Source organism: Pleurodeles waltl, chromosome 11 (assembly GCF_031143425.1).
Source record: "Pleurodeles waltl isolate 20211129_DDA chromosome 11, aPleWal1.hap1.20221129, whole genome shotgun sequence".
Classification (NCBI taxonomy): domain Eukaryota; kingdom Metazoa; phylum Chordata; class Amphibia; order Caudata; family Salamandridae; genus Pleurodeles; species Pleurodeles waltl.
The window spans coordinates 242271328-242293383 of NC_090450.1; the positions used below are offsets into that span (position 1 = coordinate 242271328).

Below are 22056 nucleotides of genomic sequence, written 5' to 3' on the forward strand. Positions count from 1 at the left end.
GAGTCTCTGGTATTCGCCGATATTATGGATTCTAGGCTGTTACTCATCAGCCGAGATGTACAACTCCCTTAATCCTGTGTTACTGTGCCTCTACCCCTTTAAAGGTTCCCCCCCCCCACCTCTCTCTCTTCCTCCTTTCCTATCTTTCACCTCTCTCCTTAGGTATAACAGCTGTTGACCTTGTTTGTCACTTACAAAAAGTATAACAGTGCATTGTAATCTGTTTTAATTCTGAACCATTTTTGTACTATTGCAATTGTCTAATAATAAAAAAACATTACAAAAAAAGGTGTACGTAGAAGAGGTTTAAAATTCTTTCTAGTCTTCATGCTCATCACAGAACAATAGGATACTTATTGACACAAAGAAAATTTCTATTGTCTTTCAGTTATTTTCATGTGAAGGCCTAATTTAAAGCAAGACCTTTATGCTTGTTCAGCACGGAAATGATGGTCTGAAAACACACCCAACCCAACAAGCAGAGTGCACAGAGCTTATGCAAAACATTTTTTGCCCATTTGAGCATGAAACAGGGTACCACATGTTACTCTGTCCGCGTCCACCCTCTGTGGTTCTGCAGGAGACGTATGATTGAAACCCATGTGAGCAAATAAAAAAATATTGGATTATAAATATAAAAATCAATACTTTGTAAAAAAAAGTATTTTGAATATTATTGTGTTTTGGTTGAAACCTGAAATTGAATTTAGGAGGCATTTGAAAAGTGGTGAATGATTAACAAATTACATAAAATAGACATAATACCACTTCTTACTTCCCATCTCAAAAAACGTTTTTTATTGTTAATGAAGGGTATTCTCTTTTTACCCCACAGCCCACACATCAGCCCCAAAAAGAAAATGTAAACAAACTAACCAGAGAGAAACAACCAAAAAAGTTAAGCCCTCTTTCAACCAAACTACTACACTCCTGATCTTCACACCAGTTTGCCTGATAGCACAGTAGAGCCACAATGCACTGCAGCTTTTGTATTTTCAGCAGATTTACCTTTACAAAACGAAGCGCTTGGCTTCATATATCATTACATTTTTGCACAGTTTGCTTTACTGTTTGGATTTTACTAATTTTTGTAAATTTGTCATTTTTTATGTCACTAGAGGGAAGGTAAAGTATTTCAGAAAGGTTATAGAACTCTAGTTCAACTTTAATTTCAAAATGGCTGCAGTTGCCGATTTCTTCATGTTTAAATATTTTAGTGCCTCATCAGCTGTTGTAAGAAATTGTGATTTTATTGGAGTTCTTTCTTTTAGTACATATTTCAATCCTTCACCAAGATTCAAATATTTTTAAGACTTTTTCACATCCCAATTTAGAATAGGTCAGTAAACTTGATGTATCATTTTCATTGATTATTTTCTATATATTGTTCATATTTCTCACTGAATACTGGGATTGAGTTGGGATCGTTCAGAGAGGAAGCACACCTGCCATCAGCAGTAGGAAACTCATTTACCCCAAATAACGAAATGGGGGTTGTGCCACTTCTCCCATGACGGCAGGAATCCAATTAGATCCACACAAGACTTTTATGGCAATATCCTGCTTATCACTCTAAACATTCCAAGTCCATCTGCTGCAAGCCTCAATGGGTTATTTGCTCCAGCAGTTGCCACAGAGCACACGACTGCTGGTCCAGCTGTCTTTACCAATAGTCTCAACGGTTTGTCAAAATGGTAACTACTTCTTGTTTGTGTGTGCAAGCTTATGACTTGGACAGCGGTTGCTACTCATTTTATGAGCTGTTGTCCAAACTGCAAGTTATTTTCTCGGACTGTCAGGTACTGTTTGAGGGGTCCACAGGACAATCAGGGTCTCCTGGGACTCAACTGTGGGGGGGTCGAGATAGCTTCCCTCTGTTGTCCCAGGGAGTGCCCTTCTATGGTTCTGCAAACTGGGCCAAGTACAACCCCATTCAATACTGCCCTTTGTGGTAGTGATGGAAAGCAATCACAGGCTTCTCAATGAAGTGGAATAGGCCTGCTCAAACTTAGTACTCAACAAACATAGCAGTGCAATAACTAATTGTCCAATCCATTGCTTGCCTTTCAAAAAGAAAAGTAATTTAAGGCTCACTAGCACTAAGTATTACACACACATATATACACAATGCACTTTAGTGATTTGACTCTAGAGTACATAGATGCCTCTCCCAGCTGTGTCCCTCCCATTTCTCCCCTCTTGGTTCTGGGTCTTCCCTCTAGGTTCATGTAACTTCCTCCCTTAGGCGAAGCATAGTGAGAATACACTCCTGTGCAGTTATCTCCCCCCTCCCAACACTCTTAGTAGTGCACATTTTTTTTAGTCAACAGTTCTCATCAGAGTCTGTGGATTCGGCCAGTGCCTCAATAGTAGTCTGGGTTTGGTATAACTCAGTAACTACCACACAGAAGATTAGTCTCCAGCCAGGATCATCCACAATAGAGGCACAAAAGGTTGTATGATTTCTGCACATGGCTGACATCAGCCAGAATGAAAAAGTAGTCAGTGAAAGACAAAAGGCTGGCCTCACGTAAGGGGTCCCTTTCGCCTTGTACAACAGAATCTGCAGCACCATCCAGTGGAGTTACAAAGGCCCACGGTGCGGGGAGGCCCCAAGCGGCTCCCTCAGCACAGTACCTGGTGCGAGTAAGCCCAGAGGGGGAGGGGCTCTCCATGTTCTTTGCAGGGGGGTCCCTCCAGTTTTGTTATTCCACTTGCAATACTCTTCATCCACACTAGCTACCAAATGGCAGTGCTGTAGGAAGACTGATAAGCAACTCCTCCCAACCAAAGACTTAATATAAATTTCTAAAAAAGTCTTGTTTCTTTTCCCATCCATTCAATGTCTGAGCCTCCTCCCTCCAGCTTCAGTAATGTCACACAGACTGTGGTTCACTCCTACACAGAATGCATGTACTACGCAGCCGCACACCACCATGTACAACACACGCCTAGGATGTTATAACATGGAAACAGAATTTTAATCAAGTGGGCCTGTAAACCTCTCTAGCGACACAATTAAAAAGGTCTGGTCACACATATGAATTGTATGCTGCTGCCACCACCAGTCTATGTACTAATCCCGAGACAGGGACAGTACTCCACTGTCTGCATAATGTGGGCACGCTTGGTGCACCCCTTCAGATCAAAGAATGGGTGGAGGACCTCACTCATATCAAAGGGCAGGCTTAGGTGTATACATACACACTAGATAAATGCAAGGCTGGGGCTAAAATCATAAACCTGCACATCTGATACTCAGTCAGGCACTAAGGGCCTAACAACACAATTGTACAATATGTAGGGGAAATTCCCCTCTCAATGCCCACTCTCTCATGTTGGTGAGTTCCTATATATAGTAGCTATCTAACGGTACCCAAATGAATGTTTTAAACCTAACCACACATTTCTTACACAAAGGGCACATTAACATTCCCTTATTCTGAACTTCTAAAGCAGTGATGTTGGATTTGGAGTGGCCTCTATAACCAGCAGGAAAACGTTCTTGATGACTGATAGTAGTTTTTCTGCCTTGGGCAAAGAACTAGGGAGGAAGGCATGTATATGGTGACAGGTTCTGTACTCTCTTTATTAACTCTTTAGTGCAACAACAATTTAGCTTTAATAAGTGAAAAAGAGAATAGGTAAACAGAAGAAATCATTTAGAACACTTTCTAGAAAGCATTCAATAGTTAATGAGCATATGTTCAGATTCCTAAAAAAGGCAATATTTGAATATTTAAAGGTTTGACCAAATATCCTCTACTAACCTACAAAATTGACGACTGACTTGAGTGGTGCACTACCAGCGACAGCTGCAGTGACCAGGTGTGGGTACTTCAGTCTGTACCACGCAGCAAGGGACCCCGGATAGGAGCCACCGAATGCAACCCACTTCCTGTTGCTCAGTCCCAACTTCTCAGCCATCACAGTCTGAAAGTGGGCCAAGTCAGCGAGAGCTTGCAAACTGCTCAGGTAGCGTAGGTTGGATGTGCTCATGTCCCTAGGAGGATGGATAGAAATAGGTTATGTCTTTTCCACAGATTGTAGAAACCACAGTGAAATGATGAATACAAACCTGAGTTATGTACATTTGTGGCAAATCACAAATCTACTGAGAAAATGGAGATTTGAACACAACTTTGAAATGTTAACAATACAATGGCCCTCTTTACGTGTGGTTCCTAAATTCCATAGTGACCGTTAACTGAATTTCCAGGCAATACCAGAATTGTGAGCTTCCACAGGAACACAGTAGATCTGTTTACTTTCACCTGCACTTTTCAGCTACCAAGAGCCCAAATATCTGGGTGAAACTGCAGGCAAGTTTGAAGAGAAGTACAAGGAATTATCACGGAATCAGACACAGAACCACTGACTCCCCTGCAAATTCTTCATTCCAAAGTGAGCCCTCAGAGCCTCACTTGTAATCCCAGGGTACTTCATTCCCCTCCTCCCAGAGTTCTCTGCACCCAAGGCTTCTAGAAGTATAGTTATCAGGAGGACGACCAGGCCATTCGTAATAGAGGCTAATGAGTAATACAGTTCATGAGCGATGCTGAACAGATGTGTGGGATGGCAAGGTAGATTGTAGAGAATGTTATAGGAACAAGATAAGATAAGTAGGTGAAGAGTTTATTTTAACGATGAATACAGGGGCAGTGGTGATAGATGACGTGCTACAGATTAAAGGAAGCAAAAGGGAGCACAAGAGTGCATGAGTCTAAGTGTGCGCATGCAAGGAATCTACAGGTAATTGAAACTGATGATGATGGACTGAATAAGGGCACCGGTGATGAAAACAGAACGATTGTGGAGAAGGCAGAGAGTAATACCAAAACCCCTTACAAACAGTCGGCAGTGGGCTGAACCAAAACTAACCTACGCCCACGAAAGGAGTGGTATCATAAGAGCGGCTACGGATGCGCAAACAGAGCAGGGATGTTACTAGGTACAGTATGGTAATACTCAAGTCACCCAAATTTACCAATATCAAGCATGATTCCAGCTATCACATACAGTGGGGTTATAACACATGCAAGCTTCCTAAATTTCATGGTCTACTTTTCTTATGAAAGCCTATTTGTGACATTGTAACCTACCATAACAGTGTATTTATTACAAAGTCATAGTCCCTGATACCACTGCGCACAGTGTGAAGAACACAACCTTGAGCATATCAAATGCTTTGGGTAATCAGTTCAAAAGAAGCAGCTTTTCCATTTTGCGTCCCTGAAAATGAATTCACTGGCCCGATGAGGCATTTATGACAGTATATTTATTTATTGCAGAGATGACGCTCTGATACACAGGGAATACCATTACCATTTCCAATACCCGATACTTGTAAAGTCTGTAATTTGAAGCAGGTACATCCTTGCACCAATGTTGCAACACTGAATAATGGACAACTCATAATGAAGACATTCGAATTGTAGGTTGCAAAAACTTTTGGATACATACGCTAAGCTATGTGTATTTCGGAAGACAAACTTTCTTCACCAGGGAAAGAAAACAGTGGATTCAGTTTTGTACCATGAAGGAAACAATTATTTGTAAATACATTTCTTAATAACTTTAGGGTTTAAACTGCCCGACTAGTGGGGCAACCATTGCTCCAAGTAGCCAGGTCCTGTAGATGAGCATTGGCAAGCCTATATAATATTTTCTCATACAAAACCATAGAAATTCAGCAGTTATAGTTGGAGTTCTAAGGTAACTATTGCGCGTGCCTTTGCCATGCACAGTTGTCTCATCAATAATTTTACTGCAAATGTTGCAGTGAGAATATGAAAGATGGCACAGAATATGTCATCAATGATATAATATGTGGGTTAATTAGCTGTGCATAGCAAAGGTGGTGGGCCCTCTGCATATATAAAATGAAAGCCCTGGGGAGGTAGCAGGCCCCCTGCATATATAATAATGAAAGCCCTGGGGAGGTGGCAGTCCCCGGGGCTGTGTAGGGGGCCGGAAGGTACACCACACAAAAATTTTAATGCCCCAAGGACCTGGCCCAATTGGGGGGGTATAAAAAAAAAATCAAAATAAGCAGAGGAGCCCGGCCCTTTTTTTTTTTTTTTTTTAAATATGGTCACAAATATCGTGACTATGCGGTAAAAAAATAATTTTAAAAAAATGCTTTTTTGCTGTTGGGGGGGTGGGGGGGTGTCTCTCTGGGACCCCCCACAAGTGCTAAGGGGTCATGGTGACTCTATCCTGGGCCCTTTTCTTTTTTTACTTTAGTCTTGGACTTGGCTCAAGCAAAGCAAAGTCCCAAGGCAATCAGAACTGTGCATTTCCTTGCACATGCTCGTCTTTGTTCGCAAATGCTTCGTTGCCAGAGTTATACAGATTTTAACTTGCCTTAATTTCACAAAAACTATTGAACAGATTAACACCAAATAAGCGAAAGCGTAATCTGAGTACTGAAAGCTAGCTGCCAAATTTGGTGTAATTTCGTCCAGTGGTTCAGGCTGTAGATGCGTCTAAATAATCCTATGGGAATTAACATGGGAAACAACATTTTTTTAGCCCCCTTTTTCCTCGGTCCCCGCTTGAAAGATCACCCCCCAAACATTCCGTGTGCAACAAGAATCCCCGCAACACTTTTTGGGAAACATTTTTGAAGATTCGTCAAGCGGTGCCAAAGATATAGTCAAGTCAAAAAAACGCTTTTCCTGTGGAAACATGGTCCTTACTATAACTACCTAGTTGCACCGCCAATAGGTAATATATGTTTAACCAGGGTCCTATGGAGCCCTCTATTTCTGTTCTGCACCTGCCTGTCTGCCGCACCATGGCGTGCAATGCAACACCGGAACTCACTTTTTTGCACAGGATGCAAACACATGGTGGTTACTCTTTTTATTTGAGTTGCAAAATAAGTAAGTTCATTTCTACATTTGACTCTCGAAAGGTAGCCATAGCTAACATCAAAGGCTCATTTCAGGGTGCAATGCAGTGTACAGAATTCAGATAAAGCATGACAGAAGTAACCATACTTGATAAACTCAGTGTTCAGTCAGTTTTTTTGTATCTTTTAAAGTGTCTGACGCCTGATTTGGAGGAGTTTGAGATTGCATTAAACACAATAAAATGTGCTTTGCAATTCGCAACGTCGACCCCCCCCCCTTTCTCCCTACTGCAATAAACATTTACTGATGGGTCGCTGTTTGCGTTGTGATGTGATAATGTAATATTGGCCGTATGGTGGCTGTAAGAGCAGAGCAACACAGCACCATCAGTGCACCCAGGAAACAGCTCAACCTTGGCCTCTGGAAGAGTAGCATTGTATGGGGAGGAGTGAGTGGCAGAGCAGAAGAGAGAAAACAGATATTCCAAGGCTGACAGGAGGAACTAGATGCTGGGGAATCAGCGGGAAATGGTGGTAAGAAGTCTGAAGGGAGGAAAAGAAAGAAAGGCTGAGTGGAAAATAAAGGTATCTGGAGGACCCGAGGGGAGGAAAAGATAAGAGAAGTGGAAAGGGTATGAAAACGAAAATGGTTAAAGGGCAGAAAAGGACACAGGAGTGAAAAAGAAAATAGGCTGTATAGGATGGAAGGAAGAGTAACAAGTAAGAGAAAACAAGGAGAACGGTTAAGAAGATACAAAGTAGTAAGAGTGAAGAGAAAGATGGACGGAAGGGAAAAGAATGGTGGCACATAAGATACGAAGGGAGGTGAAAGAATGAAAAGAGCTAAAATATTAGAAAGACGACTAGGGAAAGAACTCCTGTTTTACCACATATTATACTACAGATTAGACCAACAGTACTAACCAAACAATGGTTCATGAAAGGTTGCAATCCACATATGGATGTCAGTTTTTTGGTGTATTGCCAGGCTTATGTGTTGTCCCAATATGACCTTGCCCATAATACAAAAAAACAAGATTCATTTAGACACTTTATTTTCTCCAATGAAACATCTGTTGCTTTTTTCAGCTTTACCTGCTGATAGTTGAAACTTGGCATCCACCAGTGCTTAATTTGATCCGGTTGAGTCCACCGGCTTTCATTTTTGGGGACCAGCACATATGACATTTACAGAGAGCTAGAGAGAGAAAAACAAGCGTGGAGGAAGAGAAAGACAGAAAACTGTTTCAAAGGGAGTAAGCAGGAGCCTGTAAGAGAGAGGTAAAGGGTTAGGGTGTGTGTGGTAGGAGGGTCAGCTCCTCCGCCACGGCAGAGGAGCGTCACTCCTTCCCACCAGCAGCAGCTGCAAAACTTTTATAATAAAAACATAATAAACTTGGTTATGTTTTTACTATAAAAGGCCGGCAACAGGTGTGACAGGGCCAGAGGGGGCAGTGAGCATGTACGTTTCGCCGGCGCTCTCCAGGTAGGCACTGTGTTGCTGGGCTGGAGCGAGCAGGCACAGGCTCCCAGTCTGCCTGGGTGCTCTCAGCCAATCCTAACACTGCTCTTAGCAGCATGAGGATTGGCTGAAGGGCAGGCTGGGAGCCTGTGCCTGTAACAAGACTGAGCGGATGGTTGGTGCCTCTTTTCTTTCCCGCGAGTCACGCCTGTCTAGTAATGGGTCAAAGAGGCATGAGGTGAATTGAAGACACTGCATTTGGTCGCCAACATCTAACAGTTAAGGCTTTTGAGCAGATCGTTGGCCACCGCAACTCTATGGCTACCGGAACTCTCCTTTCTGTTCTCTCACACATTTAACGTGGAAAAGTCTCCTTCTGCATAAAGAAACTAAGCAACATGTGCCCCTTGGGAAGGAAGGGTCAACAGAGGGAAGGAGGAATAAAGATGGCAGCAGTGAAGTGTTACATCTCAGTTGTTAATTCTGGAAAACAAGTGACAGATGTTACACTGGAAAAAAAAAATGTCCTGGACGATTCCTAGATTTTATATTGAGGGCCTTTTAATGCCCAAAACATGTTGGGTCTAACTTCCTCCTTAAGCTGAAATGCCAGTGCTAGATCATTATATTGGCCCTTATGACGGTGCATTTTGCTATGTGCACGACCTCATTCGAACTACACAGCTGTTTAGATAGAGGACTGAGCGCCATGTTAAACATCCCTCCCCACTTTTCTTTCTTTTTTTTTTTTTTAAACAAGACCACACCAACACATTTATCCACAACTATGTTATGAGAACATGTGTTATCTGATAACAAAACTTACTCAGTAGGGTGACTCTCCCCATAAAACCTGTGCTCCAGCATTAAGCAGACCGCTCCCATTTTTTGAGCGTAGGTCAACCAGGTACCATGTGACATCCATGCTGGATTTGCGGGTCCCTCTCCACCAATCATCAGGAAAACCGGGCCGTTGCTCCCGTTTGAAGCAAATGAATCATCTATGAAATATCGCTGCAATAAGAAGACAATTGAATTAATATGCCATTTTGATTTGAGATCTAATGATACCAAAATAAAAAAAAAATTAAAAAAAATATGTTTCCTAATTTGATCAAGAACATGTAAGTTCAAACAAGTGCAAAGCCTCGGATCATTGGAAAATGCAGCTGTATTCATTCCCACCCCCTTCCCCCGGAAGGATCATCTTAATAACACTGCTCAATTTCTCGTCAGAACATACATACTCACCACAATAATTCCACAACGGTCCACATACTTCCGAGGCCAAACTTTCTAGGTGCAAGAACGAAGCTTGGAAAGTAAGTTTACTCAAAGTTGTAAAACGTTTATATAGTACATAGTCTTCCATGGAGGATACGTTTGCCCCTGGTATCTTACTCACCAACGACAAAGTCCTATCTACTAATTTTTGAGAGATGACTAGAACAGAATTACTGCAGAGTAGCTCTACATTTTTGTTGTGGGCACAATGGTGCAGGAGTGGTGTTCCCCCCCCATCCCACGTCTGCACTGCGTCATTAAAGTATTTCGTTTGCAATGGCTATCAGCATTAAAGCGTCAACCCCTTTGAAAAGTAACCATTTGAAGCAGAGTGCGATGTTACAGAGTCATTTGTAAAAAAAAAAAACTTTGACAAACAATTTGTATGTCAAAGTATGACTTATTTTACACAGATTAAAAACGGATGCTAAAAGTTGTTGTTCAGTACTACTACCTTTTCAATTGAGATGAATGAACTCTCACATGGCCACATTACACAGCCACCCGGTGAGCGTACGATAGTTTGTTTTGAAGAATTGTTCACCGATGTTCGTTTTCGAAAGTGCCCCATTACCTTGACTTGCATGAATAAGTGGGGAGGGCGGGAGAGACAAAACCCAGCTGTGTATAGCCTTTTTAAATTGATTGTTTTTGTGGGAAGGATTTGCTCAAGATAGGTTTTGGGGTCCATGGACACAGCCCTGGGTTTCGCAAACTTTAAAAACAATAAAACATGTTTTAAATAATGTATTCTAAAAATCCCTCCCAATCGAACATTATGGCTCCTTTCATTATTTTTCTGGATACGGGGACAGCAGCCACGTGCCCTTTAATGGCGGCCACAACAAAACGGTCTCTGCATTTTTGTTAATAGTGGTGGTTTTGTTCTCTTGTTTTCATGATCTCCTCTTGGCACCTGCTCTTATTTTTCGTATAAACACTAGAAACTCGTGCAGTTAAGTACACTTTTTTTGTCTTGCCCATACTGTCAAGCTTTTCTCCAGTGGTACTTGATGGGGGGGGGGGGGGGGGGGGGGGGGAGGAGACACACTGGCCAAATGACTGATTAACAGACTATTATTTTTTCTTTTGTCAGTCATGACAACATTCCTTTGACAATACACAAACCAAAAGAAAAAGAGAAAAAAAAATACATAAATCATGTGAAGACTTAATACTTAAATATCTTTACACATTACTAAAAAATAAAAGGATTTAAAACGTTGAAATTAATGTATGCAAAATAAATGTATAGGGAAACTAACATGTCCAGGTTGATACAATTATAATCCCGAATTAGCAACCAAAAGCAGATGTAATCTGAAAATATGGAGGTTGAAATTGTAACAGAAAACCAAATAATAATAAAAGAATGAAAATAAAATCAAAGAAATGCAACTTTAAAACCCATTTACAGGCATGTCATCCCGCTTGCTTCGAGACGCTGAACTGAAGCTAGTACGGCACTGCTGCTAATTCTCTTTCACTAATGCAAGTATTGCACTGAACATAGTAGGTCAGTCCCTAAACTCTTAATTGTTTCTTACTTGTGTCTTGGCTGGCCACATCCAGAGATTCCTCACATCTCTTGAACGCAATTTTATAATACTATGGATGAAGGATGGTGCAAGGGTGCCGCACCATAGAGGCCGCCTTACTTGGCATTCTGTTGGAGGATGCATCTCTTGAACATGCTCATTCAGACGCACATTAACCAGTTTAAAGCTAACAGTGAAAGCCTGCAGTGTTAATGAATAAATAATTTGCGCAAGGGTCTGTAAGTAAACAACAATCAGACTAACTAATTTTGTATTTTTCAATTTCTGTGTATGACCATCATCTGACATTCCCCGCGTCAATCCTCGACACTACTAACGCCTAGCTATTCCTTTTCTTTGTGTCATTTTCTCACTGTATTTCTATAAACGCCAAGGTCATAAATGCTTCCTACTTTTTCTCTAACAATTCTGAAGAAAGCCCTAGCCCAAAGACTCTACAATTTACTGATGAGTTTGGAAACACAAGAAGCCACTGCCCTATCCACCAGCGGTTGAGTCGAGCCCGAGTGGGGAATGTGGCTTAAGGGAACCTACAATCCCTCCTAGGCTTCAAAACCATGAAGGGAAAGCAAACATCTTTATCTTTGGCTCTGATGAATTTGTCAGGGAAATATTTTGTCAGTAAAATTAACCTTCATGAACTAGTAGTAACTAGTATTTTGTAAATGTGGTAAAATGAACTGCAGCTCTACAGAGTCTCAGAGCTATAGGGAATGTTTTGGAATATCTACTGTCCCCAAATACCAGTTAGGGATACTATAGAGAGTCAAAAACAGATTGTGAAGAGTCCTAATACGCTCTCCTGTTTTTCATCTTCAGATAAGGAGATACTAATACAGTTCAAGTATGCTTGCAGAATTATATTCAGTGTGTCCCAACAGGTTACCTAAATTAGAAAAAGATAATCAATTAAGGCACATTTTTTTTAGTAGAGAAAGGCAAGCAACACTACTTGTACATTGGTAACGCATTACCTCCTTCGAGTTCGCTAGGACCCCACCATGGACCAAGCATCCAACTGCAGTGAGCAGCAGATCTTGTGATGAAGCATGCCACAGAATGGGTAGGGATTTGACATATTATTTACTTATTGTGTGACATTATGTTGTCTTGGCAGTTTTGTTTTCAGCTCCCATACCGAATGAGAGGGTATCCTTACCTGCATTGTAAGGGTCTTGGTAGTTGAACATTTGAATATAAAGCCAACAAAACGTTTGAGGATTCATTCACTATCAAATCACCACGAAACGTAGGCAATTAGAGCTTGTGTGAAGCTCACATTATCTTTCACTATCTCCCCACCGTGCCTGTGACCTTTATCCTGTGCCTGTAAGAGTTCACAGTCCTATGAACTTGCCTCTCTGCGAGGTCACTGTAATCAGAGGGACATTCTCCTCTCCACGAGCTCTCTTGCCTGCATCCTTTGTCCAGTAGATATTTCAGTTAGGAGAGCTGTTTCGAACTTACCAGTCATCTCACTGGTTCAACGCCAAAAGAGCAACTCATGCAAAAGCACAGTTGCTTAGACTGTCACACTAAGCAGAAACATGATGGCTGAATCAAGAACAATGGAGATAGCAGGAACAGACTACACGGGGTTTGGGATTAATATACGGAGCTACACGCATCTGAGTTTTGAAAAGTGAAGGGTTTTAGGTGAGCAGAACAAAGACTTAAGTGTAGATGGCAAGAGTAGAAAGTAATCAGATCATTTACAAAGATGTTTATACACTCAATCTATTCATATTATGGATCCAAGGAAATGATCCATAGAATGCCACTCAAATAAGGGACTTTGCAGCTGTGAACAGGTAAGCACATGCAAAACAGATCTGGAAATAAGGTGGAAAGAAACTTTGTGGCAAATGCTAGAGGTTGATAAATTGAATGATCTCTACGTGGGCCTACTGGGAAGGGGTGAGAGTTGGAGAAGAAAAAAGGTTTTAACTTCTGTACTAAGGAATTAGCTGGCGCACAGAGAAACTGAGGTTTCTAAAGGGCTGTGTGGTCCTGACACGGATTCATTAGCAAGAAAACCCCAAAAGAGATTAAATTCCCTTGGCCTTTCAGAATGTACTAGTGTAAAGATTATGTACGGTAAGGTTAAGGACCTTATTAAACTGGTAGTGCCTCCAGACAACTTCTATTCTGTTTTACACATAACCCCCACTCCATCACCCTTTGCTGAACACCTGGAAATGGGACAGACAGAAAAAAAGCATACTTCCATCTGGATTAGGTATGCCTAAATTTAGAATCGTTTCCTGACAACATGATTCATAAGCAGTAGACCCAGCCCTGGGTAGGGAATCATTCTCTTTTCTTTGGGGACACAGCTGCTGATGGGAGGGGAAAGTACCCCTACATGATTTGATGGCACGAGCCTCTGCCTGAAGACTGAGCACACATGCACCCCTCTGCCCAGTTTTGTAATTAGATTTTGATCTCTGCACACACAACCATCATAGGGGTTGCGATAGGAAGTGCTGTGGATAGGTATTGTAAACTGATGTGCCCCAGAGGGCAGACTCTGTGGTCTGGAATGAGGCATCAAGCACGCCACCTTTAAAGAGCAAGACTTACTGTTCACCTCACTGGATTATAAGGTATAGAAAGTGGTGGCAGAATGGTTTACAGTAGGAAAGGTATTGTTCTTGATACCTAGAGAGGCACATGGGTTTTCAAGTCCTATCTCACAACCCTGTGCACTTGCATGCACACTCTAGTGTATACGGAGTATGTGGGCAAGGTTGGCCCATTGACACTTAAAAATGTTTTTTATTCCATTGTGTAGGTGTTATACACCAAATGAAGAATGAAAGTCACCTCCCAGTCGAATACATGAATTGCAGAACCCCGCTGTCAGACCTAGGCATTTTGTGGTTAACTCACTCACTGGTCTGAGGGAGGGCAGGAGGAGACATAAGTGTGTTTGAAGTTGAGTGGTGTTACTCTGGCATGTCCTGCCTTGCTTCCCCATGAGGTATTAAAGACAAAAGCTAGCTGACTGGCAAATGTGGTGGCTGCCCCCTCCCTTATGTACCAGCGATCTGGATGGCCTTAAGAGAGATCTTCCAGTGCCCACCCTCCTTCCTGCTTTCACCTGAGAATTACTGGCTGTGGCCAACACAGCAAATGGTAGAATGCTTAGAAATCGTTTGCGGACAGAGAACTAGAGTCAACAATGGATGCCTGGAAGGGCTCTATAAACAGTGGCTGGGTTCTCCACCCAGTAATCCTGAATTTCTCATGGCTGAGGGAGGCCGCACCCACCAATGTGTAGAAGAAGTTGTGTGAGCTGGAAGCTCTCACTGTCAGATTTCCAAAAGGGATGAGGGACAAAAATTCTGAAAAGTTTCAACACTCCGTCCATCATTCTTTTGTGCTGCTAAAGTTGCTTTAAGTGGGAAGGGTATGCCCAGACGTGGGTCCCTTGCTCACTGTGCCACTGGATTCAAGCTAGCCTGGCTGATGAAGGGTGATACTCTGAAACCGGTCCTAGGATGCTTGTTTCCGGTCCAGGGAGGACCTGGCCTGGCAGTTCAGGCTGGACTGTTCCCATGGGGATTACGGTCAAGACTGATTTGCATATGGCTGGGTCCAAACTGGGGTGGCATGGTGAGCAAAAGAACGATGGATTAAACCCAGATCTGGGACTGGGGAATAGCAAGGGGGGTGTTTGAAAAGTTTCAACACTCCGTCCATCATCCTTTTGTGTTGCTAATGTTGCCCTGTGAGGGACAATCAACATAGATGACTGCAACCTGCTGCCAAATAACAGCATTGGAAATGGGATAGCTGAGCTGAGCGAGGGGCACTTGAGGTCTGCCTGCAAAGTGTCTGCCCAGAGGAGAAACCCAGAGAGTACTACAATATGTGGTCCCCTGCCTGTGAGCAGTGAGGTGGAGCTCTATAGACTCCTTCCCAGAAGGAGACACTGCGAAGCATATGAGATGTGCAGTACCTGTGCGGAGGTCGATGTCAGAGGAACTGTACCAGGAGTTTGTGTCCAATGTGGTAGTGTACCACAGAAGAACAGAGTCTTAGAGCAGTAGGACTGCGCTCAGTGGGACTTCCATGGTGATGACATTGTTGCGCCTCAGGGCGGATGTGTTTTTTTTTTTATAGTGTACCTGCCTATGTCGGTTAACATTTATTGCGTCCCACCACACGGACCACTACATCATATGAGTTCCTTTGGGTGGGAGGGGGGGACCAACTTCCCCGTGCCGCAGTGTGGAGCACCTACTCTAAGAAAACATGGAGAGTGTGGCGTATTTATCCTCAGACAAATCCATGCCAGCACGAATGCCAACCCAGAGTCCGAGATCCACTGCTTTCTCAGGCAGACCACTCCACTATCTGCTCTAGTAAACATTCCTGGGAAGGAGACAGGGCCAGACATGAGGCCTAATGATACCAGAAGTAGTGCTGGCAGAGATTGAGCTGCATCTGTGGCATAGGTAAAGCTGTAACTGCTCAGCCAGTGGAGGCGGCTGAACTATGGAAGGCCAGAATTTTCTGAACAATAATACCAGAGACTGACCAGATGGTCACCAACTGGAGGAGTTGGAGATAACCTAAACATTTGCCATATTCATATGAAGCTTCAACATGCGATTCCACACTTGTGTGGTATGGACTCCTGCGGTAGTACAGGACATTAACGTAGTAATACTACAAGGTAGTATTTAGTTCGGTGTTCTGCCTGTAATACATTAAAGAACTATGTAGTGTTGGGTTATTGTAGGAATAAAATACTTAATATTGTCCGAACACGAATTGTGTTCTTGTTGTGAACTTTGTTTAGTTGTAGGTCTCAATCCCCTTACCACATCCGCGAGTATACCCTAGTCTGTTCTGCTACATCTACTATAGAGTGTCAGGTGCTACAGGGAGGTACTTGGTGTTTAATTTGAAAAGCCACATTAGGTATGGCCCTGGGATAACAGTAGTAAACACCCATCACCCCTATGGTTGTGGCTTAGTAATCCCTGTATGCCACAGATCCCGAGTTGGGTCCATCAGCCCCTCTTATAAAATCAAGATAAAACTGGTCTTATTTAGAAAAAAGGATAGCCTTTGCCACCAGGATGACCACTAGCCTAAATGACACTGTAGTGAAAATCTACTCTTTTCTTCAGTAGGTAACAGGACATGGTACGGTGTAGTTTACTATAGTCACCCCTTAATTGCAACTATATACATAGCATGCCCATTGCACCAAGCTGAATGATTACTTCCTTGGTCCCTTAATATCAATTAAACCACCTGTTTTCAATTGAGTGAATACAGCACTCAGTCCAAGATGAGGCAGCAAAAGCGACAGAAATTCATACAACACATTTGATGTAAGATACAGAGGATCCCAAAGAATCAATGGACTCTTGCAAAGAAGCACTCAATGCTGGGTCAACTACACCGCTGTTAGCACAGACTTGTATGAAAATATAGACCTTACTAGATCTATTTTGCTTGACTCCAACTGCATGCTCCACTTATAGTGTATAAAACATTGAAAGTGTACACTTATACCCAATAGGTGTCAAAACTCACCTGCCCTCAAACGAGACTTCTGGCCCATACACTAAAATTATTCTGGCATTCAGATTTATGCCAGGAACACACCGATACTGCATAGCGCCCACTATCTTTGTGGCAAATAAATTGGTCCTAACAAACCTTGATGACATAACTAGCTATGTGAGATTCTCACTTTTATCATTAAATGCAATCTGATATCCATCTGAAATTGGAGCGACCTGTGTTGTGTGTCTTTTATTCGTATGTGCAACATAACGCGACAGCGTAAATGTCTTATGCCAAAAGAAAATGGTGGATGAAATGTGATCTGTAAAAGCCAGGTGCAACCTGGAGGAGGCACAGTCATGCATAGATCGAGACGCCACAACAAGTCTTGAACTGCCGACTGGTGCCACTAGAAGGGCATACAATGGAAAATAGGCTTGGAAAGCCGATAGTCAGAACTGCCACTTCATCAGGCTCCTGCGATCCACATATTTGCAAAGATACAGCACCCAGGCACATCAGAACTGCACAGCCCAAAACGCTTAAATTAGAGATTAGACATTAAACACATGCAGTGCTTTAAATGGGCTGGTACTCGCAGTACCGGCACTTTTTTTTCTTCTTCTTTTTCACCCCTTAACTTCTCAATGCCCAAGGAGAGTACCAGTACTGCCTGCAGCATGTTGGGATTTCCGGAAGAAATGGTGACCATGTGAGCATACACAGCATTCTTACTTTGCGGTGCATGATCAAACGATTAGCATTTCACATTGGCAGTGACGAGCATGGTGGCATCAGAAAAACCTGCGACGTCTCCACCCAGCTCGCTATGTGGCGGAATGGAAGGGAAACAGTTTGCGATGGCTTTCTCTTCCTTCTTTGCCATACAGTAGTGAAGATAGTCTAAGAGGGGGTTGCCAGGAGCAGGAGCTACTGAGCAGGTTTGCCTCCAGTGTCAGTAGGGACCCAGGCCTGGATTCTACCATCCAGCACCATCTGGGACCCAGGACGCAAAGACTGGACTCCTGTTGCTGGGCCCTTCATCCATGCAGCGTCTATGAAGGCCCTGGACTCGATTTCTGTTGCTGCTAGACTCTTCATTTACACAGGGTCGGCTACAGTGATCTTCAAAGGATAAGAAAAGTAAATTGGGCTAATCACTCATCGAGGTCAATGTTTGCGCTCCATGAGCATAATCTCTTGTATTATTGTCGGGTGGATTTTTGTATTTTTTCCCCCACATTTGTGTCAAGCTGCTACCCCCAGGGAGACGCGCAGGCTCTAGAAGTACGGCCAACCCTCCAAATAACCGTACTGAGTTAAGAAGGTGAAAGAGCATAAAAGATGCCCTCAAATTTTGTTTATTTTATTGTATTTGCTCGTCACCGAGGTCGAATGTCAAGCAAATTGCTCCTTGTTCTTTTAACATAGAGTTTGACGTTTACTACTTTTCTCTGACTGCAGAGCAAGAGGATTTTTTAAAGTATGTAGGATGTCGTTTTTTACTAACACAACAGAACTAAAAACCTTTAAATTAATTAATTAATTGTTCAAATATTTCAAAATTAGAAAAGAGGAAAAATTAAGCAGTTGTTTTGTAATTCTGAAGTGTCATAGAATAATTTAAAAGGATCAAAGCAAAGCATGGTACTTGTCTGGAACCAAGGGCCTAGCTTTCATTGGTGCAGTGGAAGAGAGGTCCGATTGGCGTACTGAGCGCAGATTACTGCAGTTTTGTTTTTGTTTGTACAGAAGTCCGTTGTCTTCCTTGGACTCAGGACCATGACACTGGCTACGCCACTAGCTGGAACCCAATACACACATTATCCTTGATAGGCCTATAGCTTTATCAGTAAAATTTAATGTCTGTGCAATTTAGTGGTCATATCATTGGAGAATGTGCTGTCTCTAAATGCCGGTGCACTCCCACATCATACAAGACCAGTGAAATAGCACACCTTACCAGTTTCATGCTGGGTGTAACATTTGCTACACTTTGTTTTGTGTGATACTTGGATATTTTACAATCCCTATGGCTTCAGAGGTGTAACATTAGTTGCAGCACCTTTACCCAGAACCACGTTTATCAAACCACAGACTGCAGAAGTGCAACTGTTATTACTCATGCTAAGGAAATCTTGATTCCCAGTAAATGTTTCCCAGTAGCTCTGTCCCCGGCCCCATCCCTAAACCAGACTCCTCGCCATACCGACTCAGTCATAGCTCAATTGGTGAATACTGCACTTTTATTTTCCCATGTAAAGCACTGAACACATGAAGATTTTGTGCCTGCAGCAAAAAGATGCCAAAGCATGTGCATGACACACACCAGCCTCAGGTCGTTGGTCCTAATTATATGAAAAGCAATTTACTTGCCCTCTGGGAACCAAGAACTCTTGGGCAGGGTCTGTAGAGGGCACTGTCAATTGGTCTGGCGTTAGCCAAGACCTTTTGATTTGGCTAAAGTGATGCACATTTGTCTACTTATAGCAGTTTCAATCAGCCACTCCATCTACTGGACTGTTCACTATCATTCACACTTTTGTTTCGCCCACTATAACATACAGTAAGGGGCAATGGATTGGCCCACTTAAGCAATTGGCTAGCTTCACTGTGAATGACATATTTCTGCCTATATATTTAACTTTTAGTCAATGCTTTTTTTCTAAGATTGCTGATGGACATTTCCCAACAAAGTTTAGTAAAATTCAACAAAACAAGAATTGGCAAAGACAAAGGGCTGACAGCCAATGCCAGAACTGTTTGATATGCCGAGGCTCATTTTTTTATTGGTGTCCTCGGTTTTCTCTAAGAAAAGCTAGGTCACGCATCTAAGGGGTGGTAGTACCTTCGGATTTCATGTAGTTTGACACACAAATCGCACATCATGTACATAATGTCCAGTCAGAGTGATATCTTAAAAAGAATATGTCATTATGTACATGTAGGCAGAAAATAGTGAAACAAAACATCCAGGGGCGAGGATATGATCTGAACTGCTTTCTAGCACTTACACTGTAAGGCACTATCTTCAGAATAACTTTGAAGTCTGGGAGACAGCGTTACTCTACGGGACAGAGAGAGATAGTTCTCTGCAACCTCCTTAAAGCTTAATTTTTGAGTCTTTGCAAAGACTGACTTAATGACTAAGAGATACCAGACCCAAAGCTTCAACTGATCAAGGTGTGTGATGTGATGTTTTGCCTTGATGTCTCAGTTGACCCAGGAGAAATGGAGAACACCTATGAACTAGAGCCAAGAATGTAGAGAATCTGCCCAAAAGTGCATTTAGATCACCAGTCAACAAAACGTGATGGTAGAAAGAAGTTGGTATGACAAGCTGATGACATTCAATGTTGTTAACTGGTCCATTGAGGATCATAAGTACTCTCAAAGACAGCCAATTTTTCACCTCAAGGTAATGATGGCTTTTGGTGATCGCATTATTTTTCTCAGAAGCATAAGAGTTAAAGGGCCTCTACACATAGTGATGTTCCATTATAGAGCGGGTCACAATAGAAAGGTTACTTGGTGCTTTTTATCCTGGAATGTTAATGGGCTGAGCAACAAAACAAGAACAATCATCAGTACAACATAGGATTGATATCACACTGATTGAAGAAACCCAATTAGCAGGTTCCAGTTGCTCTACCACATGGGGAGGCAAATACCATTTATTAGTAAATGCCTCTGGAGGTACAATCAAACGGACCACCGATCCAGCAGAGAACGTAGTTAGACCCACCGGGGAGTTGTGCCGCTATAATGGGATTGTGGCATGGAAAAAGATTGTATTAATAACTGTATACCTATCCTGAAGTTACAGAAAATTGTAATGGAAACAAGCATTTGCAATGCAGTGGGTCTCGCATTTGTTAGAGCTAGAGCTATTAGCATTGTAAACTCCAAACCGGACTTTTCTTGCCACAAACTGAAAAGTAAAAGTTTCACATAAGCAAGCAGACGGCCGCCATCAGCACAAAGCAGACACACAAAAGGAAACAGAAGTTCGCTCGCAGTGAAACGTATCGGCAAAAGTACAATTATCCGTGTAACTGGCAAAAGTGCAACTATGCATGTAACAGGGTCGATGTCATGCAAAGCACCAGACTACTGCGTAGCAAGAGCACACTGCGAAATCAAGAGAAAAAGTAGTCCAGAAACCATGCTGAAAACATAGAGCCTCGTATGTTTTCAGTAGTTGGCCGGTGCAGTTGAGGAGGGGTAAACACCAGAAAAGGCATGCATGTCTTTCACTAATGAAATAAAAGCGAATTTTAAAAAGCAAGCCCATGAACCAACCAAACTGATGGGAGCGACATGGGTGTGTTTACAAGCCCACAGAGAGATTACACCAGGGACAAAGCTCCCTATCTCTGCAGGTTGCTTCTCTGAATGAAGCCGGACAATGTGCAGGCACTACTGATTGTTCCCCCAATGCCTGAAAATAAAAGGCCAGCACATACTCTGGGGCCCAACTTATCTTCTCCTCACTGCTGTATTCCAATGTTCTTCAATTAAAAAAACAAAAAAAAAGGGGGAACACACACACTTAAAGAAAAAATGCACTCATCGGATGGCTTGACTCTGCTGTGGGTGGTTACAGAGTTCTTCTGTGGCCCTCGGGGACTCTTGTTCTCGTAGTCCTCTGCACTGTCGTAGGTCAGGTGCACTGGCACCCGAGAAAGACTGATTTAAGCAATAGAAGCAGAGGGGCGCTTAAAGAAGTGTTACAAAGAGAATTGGTGAGTGCTCGAACAGTTCTCCTCCAGCATAAACAATTTTTCGCTCAGCATGGAACACCATGGGATTATAATTTATAACATGTCATACGCAAACAAGGAACTTTACAGCAGATATTTTTAAAAGTAGGTAGAAGCAGTACAATAATGTGGATTTCCACAACTTACATTTTTTGTTACTTTCTTTCCAGTACTGAAATGAGTCTGACTGATGGCACCACACTTAAGTTTGCTTGCAAATGGTATGTCTAAAAATAAACTCTGGCAAAGCCAATAAATCTAACTTATCTATAATCATGATATTTAGCTATGCTGTGCAAGATGGTTAATATTTTTGTAAAAAAATAAATAAAAAAAGCTTTTTTCAGTCACTGCGTAATTTTGGAGGTGCACGCCAATAAGCATGCTGACGCCCACAAAATGCAGCAAGTACTTTAAGTTTGACAATCTAACATGCAAGGCAGCACAAAAATAGATGTTTTTAATTTAAGCACAAAATTGCATAAAAAAAAAAGAAAAGAATAGGGAAGCAGTTTGTGGGGCAGGGAGTTGACGGGGGCCGAAGCAACATGGAAGGTGGGTAGGGGGCAAAGGTATGGGCGAGGAGGACAACATTGAGTGCTG

The 22056-nt window shown here is 42.4% G+C and overlaps 1 protein-coding gene across 1 annotated transcript in view; it reads right to left on the minus strand.

Moving 5' to 3' along the window:
* The window catches only part of LOC138265619 (putative serine protease K12H4.7), a 313417-nt gene that overhangs the window by 280743 nt on the left and 10618 nt on the right, over window positions 1–22056 (minus strand). Inside the window, exons 2-3 of the mRNA XM_069213485.1 lie at window positions 9145–9332; window positions 3771–4003 (exon numbers count right to left, since the gene is read on the minus strand). Coding sequence (XP_069069586.1) covers window positions 3771–4003; window positions 9145–9332 — 421 coding nt within the window. The remainder of the gene's footprint in view (window positions 1–3770; window positions 4004–9144; window positions 9333–22056) is intronic.